The sequence below is a fragment of the Salvia hispanica genome, chromosome 2, assembly GCF_023119035.1.
Source record: "Salvia hispanica cultivar TCC Black 2014 chromosome 2, UniMelb_Shisp_WGS_1.0, whole genome shotgun sequence".
Taxonomy (NCBI): Eukaryota; Viridiplantae; Streptophyta; class Magnoliopsida; order Lamiales; family Lamiaceae; genus Salvia; species Salvia hispanica.
Window position 1 is genome coordinate 13,119,977 of NC_062966.1, and position 18,170 is coordinate 13,138,146.

At 37.1% G+C, this 18,170-nt stretch overlaps 3 protein-coding genes across 3 annotated transcripts; 2 read left to right on the top strand and 1 right to left on the bottom strand.

The window, feature by feature from the left end:
• Positions 1-999: 999 nt before the first annotated feature.
• LOC125204386 (60S ribosomal protein L14-2-like) lies at positions 1,000-2,648 on the top strand. The gene is made up of 5 exons (XM_048103040.1): positions 1,000-1,106; positions 1,183-1,284; positions 1,880-2,009; positions 2,088-2,200; positions 2,479-2,648. Exons 1-5 carry the CDS (start codon positions 1,104-1,106, stop codon positions 2,533-2,535), a joined length of 405 nt encoding a protein of 134 aa, XP_047958997.1. The 5' UTR covers positions 1,000-1,103; the 3' UTR covers positions 2,536-2,648.
• A 1,439-nt stretch (positions 2,649-4,087) lies between these two features.
• Positions 4,088-7,098, top strand: LOC125204384 (vacuolar protein sorting-associated protein 2 homolog 3-like). The gene is made up of 11 exons (XM_048103039.1): positions 4,088-4,228; positions 4,327-4,371; positions 4,715-4,749; positions 4,835-4,885; positions 4,987-5,091; positions 5,187-5,258; positions 5,434-5,505; positions 5,608-5,688; positions 6,443-6,478; positions 6,593-6,648; positions 6,852-7,098. The coding sequence occupies exons 1-11, from the start codon at positions 4,195-4,197 to the stop codon at positions 6,898-6,900; spliced, it is 636 nt and encodes a 211-aa protein (XP_047958996.1). The 5' UTR covers positions 4,088-4,194; the 3' UTR covers positions 6,901-7,098.
• An 86-nt stretch (positions 7,099-7,184) lies between these two features.
• On the bottom strand, positions 7,185-12,598 carry LOC125204383 (casein kinase 1-like protein 10). The gene is made up of 14 exons (XM_048103038.1): positions 12,050-12,598; positions 11,928-11,968; positions 11,529-11,598; positions 10,881-11,029; positions 10,692-10,787; positions 10,325-10,395; positions 10,171-10,232; positions 9,989-10,052; positions 9,776-9,860; positions 9,156-9,282; positions 8,973-9,046; positions 8,836-8,893; positions 8,249-8,379; positions 7,185-7,779 (listed from the first exon to the last, which is right to left on the bottom strand). The coding sequence occupies exons 1-14, from the start codon at positions 12,123-12,125 to the stop codon at positions 7,504-7,506; spliced, it is 1,380 nt and encodes a 459-aa protein (XP_047958995.1). The 5' UTR covers positions 12,126-12,598; the 3' UTR covers positions 7,185-7,503.
• Positions 12,599-18,170: the final 5,572 nt, after the last annotated feature.

An 18,170-nucleotide genomic window follows, 5' to 3' on the forward strand; every position in this document is an offset into this window, starting at 1 on the left:
CAAGAAAAATATCCAAGTTTTGAGGATGGAATGGTATTATTGATAGTTAATGCACGTTTGAAAACCATTGAAGTTTTCTGTTGGGGAACAAATGTTGGTTTTTTTACTATGATGTCGCTGAACCCGCCACCACTTATAGTTCTTCTCAGCCTCTAACACAATCATTTCAATATTTAATATTTTAATATTTTTTTGAAAAAATACTACTAATTGTATAACATGCATTCAATATTTGTCCTTTTTCTTTATTTTCCACCATTCACTTTTATGCTCGACTTATATATGTCCGCTCTAACCTTTTGGATATTACTCCATTTGTTGTATTATTGTTATAATATGTGTATAAAAATATAATGATTGGGAAATATATAAGCAATTAATTGAATTGAGCATATCAAAATTAAATTATCATTTAAAGGCATTTACTGAAGGTTTTTTTTTACTTTAGATGGTACATTGAATTGATAAAAGTAATTTAAATGAACCTATTTTTTATGTAATGAATTGATGAAATTTGAGTTTGTTTGATCATCTTATTCTACAAAGAGTAAATTCTATGTTTTTATCAATATAATTAAAGCTACAAGATAGGAGAATATTGATAAACATAAAATTGAGTATTAAGAGTTAGTATAATGGTAAAACAAATTTATAATAATAGCAAACGAAAGATTGTTTGTCTTTGCTTCAAATTCATCAGTTAATAAGAATCTAAAATTATCTTGTCAAAATAATACTAAGATATGAAGTAATTTAATAATAATAACTATTCCATTTTCAATATAATTGAGTCATTTCTATTTTTTTTTTTATCTCATTTACTTTGTTTACTATCTATTTAATAAATTATTCTTAAATTTTGTGGTGAAAAGGAAGGTATTAATGGAGTAGAATGGGTATAGACGAGAAATTTAAAAAATATGTAAACATTGTAAGAATTGTAGAAAATCTGACCCAAAGTAAAAGCCCACTTAGAAAAAGGGGTCAAAGCCCAATACTCTGAAATCGAAAAAACCCTAGCAGTATATCCCAACAAACCCTTTCACCTCTACATTTGCTGCCTCCGCCTCTTCTCTCCCACATCACACAACACACAGCACTAAATGGTAAGCTTCTTCTCCACCCGCTACTCTCCTTTGCTCTATTCTCTTTCACCTCAATCTTATTTGTTCTGCTGTGTAGACGTTCAAGAGGTATGTCGAGATCGGGAGGGTGGGCCTCATCAACTACGGAAAGGACTATGGCAAGCTCGTCGTCATCGTTGACGTCATCGACCAGAACAGGGTACGTCTCCCCATTTCGATTTTGGTAATTCGTCAATTATGCTGATTGCTCTTCAAAGCAAATGACATGTAGTGCGATTTATTTGGTTGAGCTTCCTTTACAATTTGCACTGAATTTAGATTATTAAATTGGGAGCTTCTCTAGCTTCTAATGAACTTAGATTATGGATCCTTTTTGTTTGCACCTATATCTATTTTTTGGTTTCTTCTTACTGTATTGATTAGGAAAAACTGTGAGAGCCAGTTTTGTTAGGTTTATAGATGTCAACTTATCACACTATTTTGATATTGGCCAAATTTTTATATAAATGCTGTAATGTTTCTCTACCATTGGTATTCTTGAGTTTTTTATTTATTTGATCCTGTTTGTATTATGTGTTCTTGATTTATTTTGTATCTCAAGTTCCATTTGTTGAAATATTCATTGAACAAGATGATACAACCATTATTTTGACTGTCCTGTTGTTTCGCTACTGATTAGTGATTTGTTCTACTGATATTCATAAATCACATTGATGTTTAGTCTATAGGTGCTTGTGTTGAATGCTTTCAATGGACACGTGGTTGATCTTACAGTCATTTTTCTCATGACACAGGCTCTTGTTGACTCCCCTGACACGGTAAGAAGCCAGATTAACTTCAAGAGGCTTTCTCTTACTGACATTAAGATTGATATCAAGAGAGTGCCAAAGAAGAAGGTTCTTGTTGCAGCTATGGAGGCTGCTGGTAAGTACTCAAACGATAGTATTGGGGTAATATTTTTCCTCCATTGATTGATATTGATTAGAGGCATTATTTCTGCAGATGTTAAGGGAAAATGGGAAAACAGCTCCTGGGGAAGAAAGTTGATTGTTCAGAAGAAAAGGGCTTCTCTCAATGATTTTGACCGCTTTAAGCTTATGTTGGCCAAGATCAAGGTATTTATGCTCTTACTCTGGTATTTGATGTTCATTTGTGCTTCCTGAGTTTGCTCAAATTACTAGGGAGTATTTAAAATTAACAGTGATGTCAAAAAACTGAAACCAACAAGTAATTACCAATTCAATATAGTTTTTCTTGTTATTTGCAAAGAAACATATTATCCCTCTTGTGTTGCTCGAATCACATGATCTTATCCTTGGCTACTTTATTTTCCTTGATATTTATGTCGATGTGCATTCTAAGGCTTAACTTTGCCCTCATCTTTACTTTGCAGAAAGCTGGTGTTGTGCGACAAGAGCTTGCCAAGCTTAAGAAGGAGATTCCTGCTTGAGTAGTATAGATTTTGGTTTAGTATTTTTGAGACTTATTTTGTTTCTTATGCAGCCGCCTTGTTGTGGAAATCAAGAGAATTAAATTTATATTTCAGATTTCTTGCTTCGAAAATTCATTTTGCACTTGACTCTTCCTGTTTTGGCTGTTAAAACAAACTACGGTGTTCAAGTGTGATTTTTGTTAACATAATCACTTTTTTTGAATTCCAAGCTTTGATAGTTATAACAACCAGATAGTTTTGCATGCCAAATTTTCCTCTGAAATAAAGATGATGCGAAGTATCACAGTTTTCTTTTATTTTTACATAATATTAAATTGCTCTTCATTTATCAGTTTTTAATTTTTTATTGTTTAATTTTGAGTAGTGAGTTGTGGTTAATCGTTGGAATCGGTTTGATTAAAATAGCGGCTAGAGATTAGAATGATTAAAACTAATGATGAATTAATTCATCATATATTGTTGTGAAAAAATTGTCCCTACGTAAGCAAAACAATTTTTTTGGGCACATGATTTTTTATATTTAAAGAGTTAAAGCAGAGAGAGTAAAGTATGAGAGTGAATTTTTTACTAAAAAGAGAAATGATTCACTTATAGTATGACATCCCGAAAAGGAATATAGTTCGCTTATCTTGGAATCGCGGGACTACTTATTGTGTTTAATAATGGAATGGTAGAGAAAAGGAGATGAGAAGATCACGGAGGAATACCAACATGGCGTGATCTAGGGGTGGGAATATAGGTATCCATGGGTACCCGACCCAAAAAATTCGGATACCCAAATCCAAATATCGTCTAAATGCACACCCAGTACCGACCCAATATGTTTTTCGTTTACCCAAAAATCTACTACGGGTATCCGAACTCGATGATTGGGTATCCAAATATCCAACTCTTTACATATATTAATAATTAATAAAAAAAAAAGTAAGAATGAAATAGCATGTATTATAAAGCTAGAATTCTCTTCATTCATTGAGCATATTTTATTTTTGTTTCGTATGCTAATTATGTATTTTTATGAACTTAAAAATGTCAAATGTATATAGAGACTTGAAAAAAGAAAGAGAAGGAATGAGAGTAGAGTCACTTTAAATGGAGAAAGAGAAGGAATGATTGACTTATTTATAAATGTTAGAAAAAAATTAACCTAATTAATTATAATTAGGTAAATAATTTATCCCATGCCCAACAACCCTAAATGGTTAAACCTAATTAAAATTTACCGTAAATAGTAAATTGGGTATTCGGATAATAATACCTGATACCCGATTGGGTTATCCAATACTCGACTTATCTTAAATTTCATTATCTGACCCCACACCCAATCCCATTTTATTGAATATCGGGTATCCAATACCCGATATTCATATTCTCACCCCTTATTGACATCCTAGTACTATAAAATATGGTCCACATTGATTTTGCATTTACCTCATTCTTCCTGCCGTCCAAATTTATTTTCTAAATAAGTGTAGTAAATCAACTTGAAAATTTAATCTTAAAATAAAAATATAATATGTGATATTTATAGGGATATAAATGGTAAAGTGGTTCGTTCAGCTGTGCAAACGCAGCAAAGGCTGGTAGAGCTGATCTTCGCGGTAATTTGTGGCGCCATCATATCATCCATTGACACGAATTCCGACCAAATAAAACATGAACATCTTCTCCAAGAAACCTACCGCTAAAGGTTGGGCTGGATGAGTTTTGGTGCCCTATCGTTGACTTTTCATAGGACTAGATGAATTTTCGATTGCGATCTCACTTTTTTGATTCGGTTTATTTCAGAGGCTCTTCGAGAGAGCAAGCGGGAGATGGCCCATGCAACAAGAGGTGTTTTCCTTGGCCATCATGTTTATGTGTATTTTTTTTGTGTTTGTCAGTTCTAGTTTAAGTGTTTATAAATCATGATTCGTAAACGAGATGAAATTGAGGAAATGTATGCGACACCGCAAATCAAGCTAGACTCACGGTGTGTAGATGACCGTATTTCTAAACGTTCAAATGAAATTAGGTTTTTGTTGGGATGATTTTTTCCATCAAGGCATGTGGAATGGAAGTAGTACTATAAGTTTCCGAGCTAACATTTCTTTGTATTTGCAATTTAAGAGACCAAGCCACACAAGCAATATTTTTATAATGCATTGTATTTTGGTGTGTTGTGATTTTAATTTAGGTGTAGAGAGGGAAATTCAGACACTCCAATCAGAGGTATATCAAGGCTTCAACACTTGTTTTTAGCAGTTCTCTTCTCCTTTTGCGTGTAATCTAAGTGTTTCTTGCTTCGTAAATGCAGGAAAAGAAGCTTGTGGCTGAGATAAAGAGAACTGCTAAAACAGGGAATGAGGTGTGTAACAGATTTAAAGCTCTGCATTAGGACTGGTGTGATACTTTATAAAAACTGTACCCGTTGGTCTCCGTACGACTTGTTCTCCCTGCATTTTCCAGGCTGCTACCAAAATTCTTGCACGTCAATTGATCAGGCTTCGGCAACAGATAACCAAATTACAAGGTAGTCGAGCTCAGATGAGAGGTATATCAACACATACACAGGTATATATTTGTTCTGCATTCAGTTCAATGTTTTCTTTTTCCAGTTGCTCTAGTTCGCATCACTGTTGCTTATAACTAGGCATGTCCATTTCCAGGCAATGTCTGCTCAAACGTCTGTTGCTGTTGGTATGAAAGGTGCAAGTAAAGCTATGGCTGCAATGAATAAGGTTTTGTTCCTAATCTCGATATGTTCCCTTCGGTTGCTTTTTCTCCCTTTAGGTGGATAGTTTCTAGAAGCTTACTTCTGATTGTCTACGCAGAATCAGTTGTTGGTTACTTTCTAGTTTGGCTGATTAATTTTTTAATTACCCCATTAATTCTTTGAGTTGCATTTGTCTGCAGCAAATGGACCCCGCAAAGCAGATGAAGGTCATGCAGGAATTCCAGAAGCAATCAGCACAAATGGATATGACTGTAAGTTTTCACCCATGCATATAATAGAGTGTATTTTCTCTTTTATGTGAGTCTATATTGATATTCTTCTTTATTTACTGTGATGCATGTTTGCATTTGTAGACTGAAATGATGTCAGATGCCATAGATGATGTGCTTGATGATGATGAGGCTGAAGATGACACTGAGGACTTGACAAATCAGGTATGTCATCTCTTCTCTACTGAGAGTTGGTTTCATATCATATTTATATTCATGTGCAGATTTCCATGGTTGGAAATATCTGTATTGATCTTTTTGTAGAGAAAGCATATGTTTGCTTCAATAAATTGTGTTCTAGTTTTACATAGGCTAAGGTTTGATATGTAAATGTATATGCTCTTTTGTTACTTTTTGCATTCACAAGAACTATATAGCAACTTTGAGATGAAATTGCGGGTGCACGAAAAAGCATGAAATGCTTCTATGTTTGGAACTTTCTCAGGATGCAATCCCAAAATTATTTTCGTGAACATGACCAATGTATTTAAAAAATTTTCAGTGTTCCAAAACTAGAATGAATGGAAATAAACAGACCAATTTTCTGTCAAATATCATAAATTCATAAGAACCAGCCTCTCCTTTTGTTTTATGATGTCTTATACTGTAAGCATCTAAAACGGATGTGAAGTCCATATCTTATCTTGAGAGCAACAATGCTAGGAGTAATAGAATTTCTGTCAGTAGATAAGTTCTGCAAGCAGCCAATTTTCTTTCTGGGGTTAGGCAATCCAGAAATTTGAGTGCTTTTTTGCACCAACCAAATCAGCTTCTGAACTTCTAATCACATCCAATCTTAAACCTTCAAAAATGTTTTTTAGGATATTTGAATCTGTCAGTCTTGTCAATTTGCAGATCTTGCACTATTATTGTACTCCGTATATTTTACTACTAGTTAATGAATGATATTTTTTTCCAGGTGCTAGATGAAATTGGTGTCGATGTTGCCTCACAGGTAAGGGATTTGTTTTTTTTTTTTTTTAATTTTTTATTCAAGGAGCCTAATTAACTGTTCTATATACTTTTCCAATGTGGTTTACAATTTAATTGTTTACTTCTATCATGGCAGTTATCAGCTGCTCCAAAAGGAAAAATTGCTGGAAGGAACACAGAGGAGGCCGACAGGTATCTCTTTATTTTCTCTTAGCTCTCTCATAAGCATGTTGATCTTTTTTCTGTTATGTAGATTCCAATATTCCACTTTGTATTTGGTTAAAAACGGGCCTATATACCAATTTTCGATGCCTTGTTTCTAAAATTGAGCTCAAGTTGCAGTCTCCGGACCCCCTCACGTATGTACATTGTAATATATTGCATATCTTGTGTAGTTCGCGCATGGATGAACTAGAGAAGAGGTTAGCAGCACTTCGGAATTAAAGCTTGCAGCAGCATATTTTGGATCTTGCTGAATTCATCGTGGTGCATCTTGAATTTTTCCTGTATCATATCTTCTGTACATGATTCCGTCTTAAAACTATAAGTTGACCCCCTTCATTGCATTTTTTTGCGTGAGCACAATGTGATGTCATTAAAACATATATTCTATAATATATACACACATCAAGTTCTGTTTTAGTGTCTTACTGTTAAATTCTTGAAGCCTCTCTCTCGGATTGGAGTTTAGCCTACTAGTGAAAACACAGAGAGCATTAATTCTGATATACTTGAAGGAGACACCACTAGCTAGATGACGTTTATTTACTAATTTGGTAAATAAATATATCCATACCAATCAATGAACGAAGTTAATACAGCTATTTTCTCTAGAAAAATGAAAAATTCCCACCCATCAATTCCTTGGATGAGCATATAATGCACTACAACAGACAACTCGAAATATGAAAAAGAAGGAAAAAAAAAGGTCATGGAGAGTAAATACCGGCAAAAGAAGATTAGGTGAGGGCACATTTACAAGAATGGGATGGAGCGAAGATCTTTCCTTAAAAGAGATGGATGACATGAAAAACATCATTCAGTTAGCTATTTCCTTGATGAGAGGAACTCAAAGCTTCGTAGGTCATCACGAGAGCCGGTGCCTGTCGTTGCACCACGCGAAAAAGCTGATGGCTTCGGCTCAATGCTGGGCAAAAATTTGTGTGTCGTTGTACTGGATAGACGACCATTGCTTGATACCAATTTGCTAGACCGCCCATCAGTAGCCTCAAGCGATGAGCTCTGTCTGCTGCTTGAAATGACTGCTGCTCTCCTTGTAGAGCTCACGTTTCGTGCAGCACGCCCTCTTTCTATATCAAGTTGCTGCACAAATCACCACATCACAACACAACCATCTTTGTCACCTTAAAATGCTGTAAATTTTCTAAAACAGAATAATTTCCTGGGGGGCTGACATTTATATTGACAATATATTCCAAAAAATAGGAACTTTTGAAATGGCACGGGTTTTAATGCAAGTTTGGATAAAAAAGAGAGATGGAGAGAAAAGTGTGACAGTGGAAAATGGATCTCACTTCATTATAGAGAAAGAAATTTCCTTAAATAGAAAGTTTATATTTTAAGGGAACGGACAAAAAAGGAAAAAATTTCTATTTTTAGGGGACGGAGGGAGTATTAGATTTGAGTATTTGGAGGATTACACTATCAAACAAGCTCAAAATTGTTTGATACATCAAAGTATTTGGTTGATTAGCTTATGTTATGTTTATCTATCTGCTATCATCCAAAGTAAGTACGCCCTAAAGAATCTTAGAAGGGAAAAATAACACACCATATCCCTGGATAAATGAACATCTTCTAGTGTTCTGTGTCTTGAAGGTTCACCAAGACGACCAGCTGAAGTATTTCTCCTAGCAAAAGCTTCAATGGCACCCGAGAATCTGTCTTTCATATCTTGCCCAACTGCAAATAAATGACCGATATACAACGACAATCAGATACTACTAATAGGATGCAAACAATAAAAATATTTCAATACGAAACTGAATTGGTTGGTCATAAAATTCAAAATTCTCTTAAGAATCCCTAATGTTTTTTATTTGACATAATGCACTTTTACACTTTTGATCTCTGAATAATGATAGCAATATCATTTTAGTTTCAGGACTGTAGTTTTCTTTCTCTCACAGAAAGAGCTAAGGGATAAAAGACCAAACAAGCACATTTTTAATGCATGAAAGCACCTAACAGATTTCAGCATTTTGGCTGTGAAAAACTTTTAGATGTTGGCTCAAGTTTTTAATAGTAAGAACTCACATTTCAACATGATACAAAGGGTTCTGGTAACTAATTAGGTATGATCCTATAACTTTGTTCATTTTAAAGAGCATAACTAATAATGAATTAATCCTTCTAGACCTGATGTTCTTCTTGGCTTTTCACCAGAGGTTCCAGGAATGGCATTGGCAGACGGATTCTGCAAGCAAATCCACTAGTTTATTCATTTATACTCTGGAAATAAAGAACAGATAAAGATTAAAAAATGCAACTTTAACCCTTGCTTTGGAGCTAGAACCAATCTGAGGATACTTCAATACGGTCCAATCGAACACATAGTCAAACTGGTATCCTGCATGAAAATTTACAACAGTTCAGGCTGAATTACAATATTCTCAAGGAGAAACTTTTAAGCAAGAGCATATCCAGAACGGCCTTGCATAATTTAAAGTATCCATTACCTTCACGAATAAATAAATCTCGAAAGAGCTTCTTCAAGTAAGAATAATCTGGTTTGTCTTCAAATCTTAACGCGCGGCAATAGTGAAAATATGAAACAAACTCTGATGGATATGACTTGCATAGTCCCTGCAGTAATTACACATGTACTGAACCTTTTATTTACTTAGTAGCATGTAATTCGTGAAAGTAAAAACCAATAATGGAGGACACTTAACAGTCATGGACCAAGATGAGAAAGTCAGACAGGATTTACGATTTAAGATCAGGCAAAACAATGATGTATCAAACTTCAGTCTAGTTACTTGAACTGAATATAGATTTTATAATTTTCTTCTGACTTTCTTTTCCAAGATACTTAAAATTGCTTAAATCAACTAAAGGGTTTCAGGCAGCAGCAATCTAAAAAGCTGATGTGGATTGATTTTGCTGATCTTTGGATACTGTCATTAAAAGAAACAGCTGACTCAATAAAGTAACTTTGGAACAACTAAATCTGATTCACAAATCAAATATATTAAGATTCCAGCTGCAAATTTGGGGTTCTAGCTCAGCACTTAATATTGAAGCACATGCATTTCAAACAAGGACCAAGCATGCCGACATGGACTATGGTATGTACCTCTATGGGAGTCAACATTTTCTTCTCACTGATTCTGTCATATTTTTGCTTTTTGGTACCAGCTTTAAGTCCTTGCCAGGGTAGGCTAACAAAAAGAAAATGTAAGTGTGGAACACAAAATCTCAACAACTGTAAAATATAGCAAAAAAAATCATCCTAACATGTAGAAAACGTCTGCAAACAAAATTAAAGTAGTGATCACCGTCAACCAACCTTCCTCTCAGAAAGTACATCAGGATATAACCAATAGATTCTAAATCATCTCTTCGGCTTTGTTCTGCCAAGCACAGGAGAATCAAAAGCAGCTTACAAAAATATTATATCAAATCATTCTCAAGAGGAACATATTGAATAGAAATACTAGTAAACTAATGCTCTAATGATTCATCACTTACCAACCCCTAGGTGTGTATTAACACTGGCATAGCGAGCAGTTCCGATGAGATTCTTGTTTTCCCTGGATAAGAATTTAAGAGGTACAGTCAACAAGTTAACAGATGGAACAACTAAATCGGGGCACAGCCACAAATATTACAAAAGCAAATATACCTATAGGGTATGTGCCTATGAGTTTGGAGATCCCTATATTTCTTAGCAAGACCAAAGTCTATTATGTAAACCTGCAGATGAAAACCAGTGTCATTGAAGAATAAGGTACATGCCCCAGCAACACTCACCAAATTCAGTCACAAGATAAAAAATGATAATATGAATTGAATAAACAAATAGAAAGCTGGAGAATGAAATTGATAAAACTGGAAGTTCATGTTGCTATTGAAAAGTGATCCAGTATCCGTGATTATGCCTGCTCTAGGTTGAATACTTCGCGATTGTCAAATTTCATTAATCATTGTGTATCGAATAGACGAATAGTCCAAACAACAGTAAAGAACCAAAAAATGATAGAAATACATGCCTGGTTTGCTTTGCGCCCCAAGCCCATTAAATAATTATCAGGCTTAAGATCACGGTGAAGAAATCCCTTTGAATGTGTGTATTCCACTCTATTAATCTAAGATTCATCCATAAAAGTAGACATTATGCACAAGTTTATAGCCATAACCGCAAGTTTGATAAGTGAATTGCAAAAACTAAATCATCTTACTAATTGATCTGCAAGCATTAAACATGTTTTTAAGGAGAATTTCCGGTTACAATAGTTGAAGAGATCCTCCAAACTCGGTCCCAGAAGGTCTATGACCATGATATTATACTCATTCTCAACTCCAAACCATTTCAAGTTGGGTACGCCAGCTACATGAAAACATAGGGCAACAGACTCAATTTCATTTAACTCATGCTCGGAAGTGAATATTTCTACAGTATCACCTCAAGACTCGGTGAAATAAGGATAAAAGGACAGGACGACAAAATTCTGTACATAAAAGAAAGCAAACATGTGTAGAGCGAAACCAACAAAAGATCACATTCCATTTAGTCCCGTATGGTATCATATCCTCCTCAGGACACAGACGAGATAGCCATAAAGAAGGTTAATGAACTTTTAAACAATCTTAAATGAACATCATAAAATATGCGATGCAGAGTTACTCAAGAAGACATTAGACATATCATTATGAATTATTAGTACTCCACATATATCTAGACAAGTGCAAATGGGTGAACACCATGATTTCCACTTTCTAAGACTAAACCGCTAATGAGATTATGGTCAATCAGAACTGGCCAAATAATTCAATTGAACTTTATCTTAATATTTTTTATTAGGGGGGGAGGAGATAGAGGTACTTACTTCCTCCCTGTAGAATCATATAAATTTTTGACTCGTAGTGAAGTTGAGGGTGTTTGGTCCTAACAGATTCCTGGTAATCACAGATGTTAGAGAACAGGAAAATAACATAATAACAGTGCCATAGAGAAGTAACATAGGAATTTGTCTTGAATAAACGACTCACGCTTGAGCAATAAAGAGCTTAAACTAATCAGAAGTTAAATGTAAAAACTAGATAAATAAATTTGAACTCGAGAATGATAATGAAGAAAGAACATATACAACGAATAACTGGACAAAGCTGATTAAAAAGTCAGATGTAAACATTCAATTTAGCAGATTGCTACGCTCCAAACTCTTCATAAAACTCGGACAGGTAGTATAATAATAAGAATAGTGAATTAAACAAAAAAAACATACCAGCTTGACAGCTACTTCTTCCCCAGTCTGTATGTTCACACCTACATAGAGACAAACTCAATGAAAGGAACAAGTTCCTCGACAAAATGGAAATATAACCAAGCGAAGCACTAATCGAGTACCTAAATAGAGTTCACCAAATGAACCACACCCAATTTTCCTCCCAAGCTTAAACTTTCCACCCACAACATGATCCATGGCAACGTCGATTAAGTAGCTCCTGATAAAAAACCAGCTCCAATATCTGTTCAATTTCAACCTAAACCCCGAATTTCAAACGTCGCTGGCGCTAAATCGCCCCGACCAAATGCAACACCAACAAAAATAACGATAGTAATATATTTTTTTTCCTCCAGGCTACATTTACATCCCTGGAACCCCAAGCTGAAGCCCTAATTGTAAAAATTAGGAGCAATTGGCATTGATCGCATTGATCATATCCGTGCGAAAATGCCAAAATTAAAATGCGCCAGGGAGGCGATGTTGGTGATCTTTACAGGAAATGCATTGATCGAGGAAGGTGGAGAGGATGGAGAAAAAAGGAGCGAAAAGTGTGGAAGAGAGAGAGAGGCTCTCATGGAGGATAACGTGTAGTCGGTAATTTGCGCGCGGGATAGGGGGAGAGAGAGAGCATGCAAACATTTATGATTGATTGTGATTGTAGGGAGAGAATTCAGGAAAACAAACCATACTAGTACTAGTATTTTCTTAATTATTTTATGGACTTCAAGAGGTGATTAGATTGAAGGATTTACATGATGTTTTGGCAATTTCTAAAAGATATATCTAGTACAATCGAATAAAAAGGAACCGAGACTATAAAATATGTATGCATGATTGATATACTAACATGGTATGATTAGTTGAATTAATGTCACACATGCTATATTGGAAATTATTATCTTCAAAAATACGTAATTGAATATAATTAATGCAACATTTTTAAACATTATATATTATTAATTAACTATCAAGATAACATGATCGAAAAATTACTTTAACGATCAATAGCAGAAGGCGATTAGGAAATAAATAAAAGACTTTCTTGAATTTTCTTCTTTGATGTAGTGGCACAACTCCAACTCCAGTAATTCGTTTCTCTCTTTTCCTCGTTTATATGTTCTATGTGTGATATGATAGGATCACACACTTATATTTATAGGCAAGAGAGGACAAACCCTAATATAAACAATTATTACCATTTCCATCAAATTGTCAAAGTAATTATTTAATTAGGATATTTCTTTTTTACCGAGTAATACCAAAATCAAATCAAATAATTTATCACAATAATTTGATTTGATTTTGTTAGTCGATGATAAATTCCTAGCAATCATAACCTTATATATATTCTTAGACTAAATCAATGCTAATTAGGAAACGTCCTATTCAAATAAATATATTCAATCAATAGCTAATTAATTAGAGAAAAAATTATACTATAAACAAAGTTAATATTTATATTAAAAAAACCAATTCTATTTAAGATTTCATCGCATGTCACACAGGCCCGAGAAAAGGATTCTATGAGACTATAAACGTGAGACATAAACCTTACATGCTAAATATGTAAGCATGATCTCGACAGTCGACACTACTCTTGGCATGACTGGTTATAACACATACCATGCACACCAAATCCTCAGTGCAGTTATGCTGAATATCATTCAGCCTAAAAACTACACTCAGCTATCATAAAAATCAATAATATAGTATACAATTAGTACCTTATAACTATCAAAATGGATATCGGGTATTGGATACCCAATATCCGAACCCGAAATATCGGGTAATTGAATATCCGATATTCGATTTTTTGGGTTTCGGGATTGGGATCGGGTATAGGATTTTTGAATTATCGGATATCGGATAACTCGATACTCGATTGAGTATACCCAAATTACCCGAATTTTTTTAACAAAAAATAAAATTTAATAAATTATGTATTTATTCTATTATTTAAAAAAATAAATAATTAAATCTAGTCCCGAAATCTTTCACTCTTAAGTCATATTTAGGGTCAATATATAAATTGTAATATTTATTATTGATGAATGATTGATGCTATAACTCATCACCCATAAATTAGAACTTAGTTGTCTTTCAAACTTAGACAAATAATGCTCACAAATCAATCATGATCTTATGACTGATGAACTGTTACTCACAAATATGTCATGATATATCAAATACTCCCTCCGTCCCACTTTAGGAGTCCCGGTTGAGTTGGACACATGTTTTAAGAAAAAAGTGTTTGAGTGTGTAATAAATAAATATTGTAGTGGATGTTGGGACCCACTTTTAACACTTTTTTATTAGTTGTAGTGGATGTTGGGACCCACTTTTAACACTTTGTAGACATTTTTTATTAATTTATCGCAACCGAAACTCCTAAAGCGGGACGCCCAAAATTGATCAACCGGGACTCCTAAAGCGGGACGGGGGGAGTAATTTAAAGAAAAAATATTTTATAGTAAGCTATAAAAGCAATATAAACTAAAACTGCTTATAGCATCTCCAATAGACGGACTTCCCCGACGCCTTTTCCACAGCCCTTCCCAAAAACACCTCATGCCACGTCATAAGGACTTCCCACCCTCCTGCCACGTCATAAGGACTTCCACTGCACAATCCGCCCTTCCCATCGCCCTTCCTGCGCGGACTTCCCGCAATTAAAAAAGTTCACAAATATTCAATTTACGTTACGGAGTTAAAATTTCGACATGAATACGGACGGAGAAAATGCAACAACTTCATTAAAAAAAACATACATAATTATATATAAAAAAATTACAATTCAAACAAAAGAAAATAAAAATATCAACGTCCACCCCTCCGCGTCCAAAGCTCTTCTATGATATCGTTCAACGAGCCGTATATATAGAGTTTTTTTATATATATAAAAAAAAATTAAAATGGCGGGTGTCCGCCCGCCCTTCCCGAGACAGTCACGGCCTTCCCGTGTCTTCACGGGACGTCCGCGTCCTCCTCTCCGTGCCTCAATGGCGCCCTTCTGCGACGGACTTCCCGGAAGCCTCTTAGTTCACAATCTTAATTTCTTAGAGCATCTCCAAGAGGAGAGGTAAATGGAGAGGTAAACTAATATAACTACCATATTTACCTTTTTTTCATGAAAAATCATTCTCCAAGGGGAGAGGTTTATGAGATGGTATTATACCTTTTCCCATTTTGAAGAGGTATCTTTACCTCTCCGTCAATGAAGAGGTAAAATCTTATTACTACCATATTTACCTACTTTTCATGAAAAACCCTTCTCCAAGGGAAAGACATTTGAGAAGGTATTATACTTTATATTTTTTAATGCATTTTGTACTATTATTTTATTTTAAAAAAATAGTTTACCTTTCTATATACCTTTTCCCTTTGGAGTGTGTTACTTTTAAGAAGAGTATATTTCACTTTTTAAAAAGGTAAATACATAATATACCTTTTCTATATACCTTCTCCCCTTGGAGATTCCAAGGCTCTTAGAGCATCATCAGTGGCAGCCGTCCGCCGGGCGTCGGACCGGCGTGCCCGACGTCCGCGGTGGACGTCCACTATTGGGAGAGGAGGGGCGACGGACGAACGTCCCATGCGGACACGGGAGTTCCGCGGCGATCGAACGACGTCCGTGGCGAAGGCGGCGGGACGTCCGCCGCTGTGGCATGTGGACGTCCGATAAATTATATATATATTTTTTTAATTCAAACTCTATATATACGGCTCGTTCAACTTCATTTCATTCGCACCACTTGTGTTAACAAGTTTCTATCTCTCTCTATATTCATTTCTTCTGGCGAAATATGTCGCATTACGATAGTGATTCCCCCGTCACGAGCAAGTCACAAACGCATAATATTTCCTCCCCGTGTATTCCATCTCGATTTGGGGGAAATGCCAACGGAAGTGCACCGATGTCCGGGATGATGCCCGGAATGTCGATGATGATGATGCAGCAACCCCAAATGGGGGGGATGATGCCTGGGTATTACAATATGCCCGGGATGATGCCCAGGTACTACAATATGCCTGGGATGATGACGAACCAAATGCAACAAATGCCCCAAATGCAACAGGTGCCGGAGATGATGCCCCAAATGCAACCGGGGGGGGTGATGCCCCGGCTGCAACAGGGAACCACTGCCGTTGCGGGAGGGAGCAGGCAGGGTGTCCCTCAACCACACGGGGACAATGCCTATCGTCCCTATATGGATTTATTGAGCAATGATTCTCCCATCCGTACTTTGCTAAAGACTCGTACTGCCCTGGAGACTCAGTTCCCGGACTCCGAGTTGTTCTCTTTTGATGATTTGGGGATCTCTCCGCGGAATACGCCAGCCACGCAGCTAGCAGCGCCACCGGTGAGGACCCGGAGGCCGATGAAGAGCAAGGCCACTACCTCGCGTGCGGCGACCGATAGTGGGGCGGAGGAGGTAGGCGGCAGGAGAAAGAGGACCATCTGGAAGATTGAGGAGTGCGTAGCGCTGGCAAAGGCATGGATCAGTGTAGTCGATGATCCATACGTCTCGGCCAACCAGGTCATCGACAGAATGTGGTACCGCATTAGTCAAAGCTACCTCGAATGAAAACCGGCCAACGGGAAGGCTCACGATGCAGAGCAGTGTCGGAAACAGTGGGAGCGGCTGAGGAAACAACTCAGCCGATTTGTCGGCCTCTACCAAAAGAACCTCCGGTTAGCAACCAGCGGCATGACCTCCGAAGATGTGAAGCTTCTGTCTCACCAACAGTTTCCCGACAGTGAGAAGGGGTCTGGAGAGTTTAAATATTGGGATGTTTATCTTGAGGTGGAGAATTCCCCCAAGTTTATGACGGGTGTTGAAGCTGGGTGGCCGAAGCGGACAAAGATCAACGCCTCTGGCGTGTACAGCAGCAGTGTCGGTTCCCACGAACTCCCTGAAGCCGAGGTAGAGTTACCAACACCTCGATCGTCTTCCCGCCGCCGTCGCCCGATTGGGCAAAAGGCCGCGACGCGGATGACTAGGGGAAGTTCCAGCGCCTCGCAAGAGGTCCACTCGGAAGCTCCTTCGCAGATCACTCCCTAGCTGAGCAATCTCGTCGAACTGCAAATGACGCAGTTCATGATCGAAACAACAGAGAAGTGGCATGTAGCGACGGATCCCATGTACAAACGGATGTTGAAGGATGAGATCGACACAATGAGGAGAAATCTGAGGCTGCCACCTCTGCCCGATTTTGATAGCACCACCGACGACGAGGAGGACGGGGAGGACGAGACTGATGACGGGGAATGAGACGGGGGCGCATTTGTCGAAGCTTGGGGTAGTTTTTTTTTTGTTGGTTAAGTTTTTGTTTTTTAAAATAATTATGTACTTTTAAAAAAAATAAAGTAGTTGCATTTTCTCCGTATTCGTGCCGAAATTTTAATACCGTACATTGTTTATTAATTTCGTAAATTGTTAATTTGGTGAATTTGTGAATTTTTTTTATTGCGGGTGTTGGTTTCTGGATTTACAAGAGATAAAAGTCGGGCGTAATACAACCCAAAAGAAGGAATACAAAAGAACAAACTGAAACGAAATTACAATGGAAAAATCGAAATAATAAAACCGTAAAAGGAATTTAGCCGAGTCGAGGAGGCCTCTTTCCACAAGACGAAATACCCCCGGTAGTGCTCTTCGGATTGGCGTTTCGTCCCCAAAGATAAAACGGCAACGTCTCTGGTGAAGCAGCACCGCTATTAGCAGAGCTCCGGCGAACTGGATGGAGGAGAGGGCGAGTTTTCGACAGAAAAACAATGCATAGAGAGGAGTGAGTGTATGATGCAGAGTGCTATGAGGATTCTAGTTTCTGGTGTGTAGAATGCTAGAATGACTAGCCTATTTATAGGCTCAGTCCACTGCAGGGGTCAATACAATCTTGATGGCTGTCATCAATGCTAGAAGCTTCTAGATTCGATCATGACGTGGACTATCACGTGTCAGCCACGTTGGCTTACCGCGTCATACTGACGAGGTGTCACCCCGCTTGGCTCGCTGACGTGGAAACGGTGGTGGTCTAAAAGAACTAGACCACTAGCCTTGGGTCGAGCCCAAGCACCAAGCCCACGACCAGGCCCAAAGAACAGCCCAAAGACCAATTGCCAAGATCCAAGGACAAGGGCACGGGCTCGAGGCTCGCGGTGGGGCGGGCGACGCGCGCGTGCGCGCGCGTGTGGGCTTTTACAACCCATCTTAGTCCACTATAATTATTACATGTAGT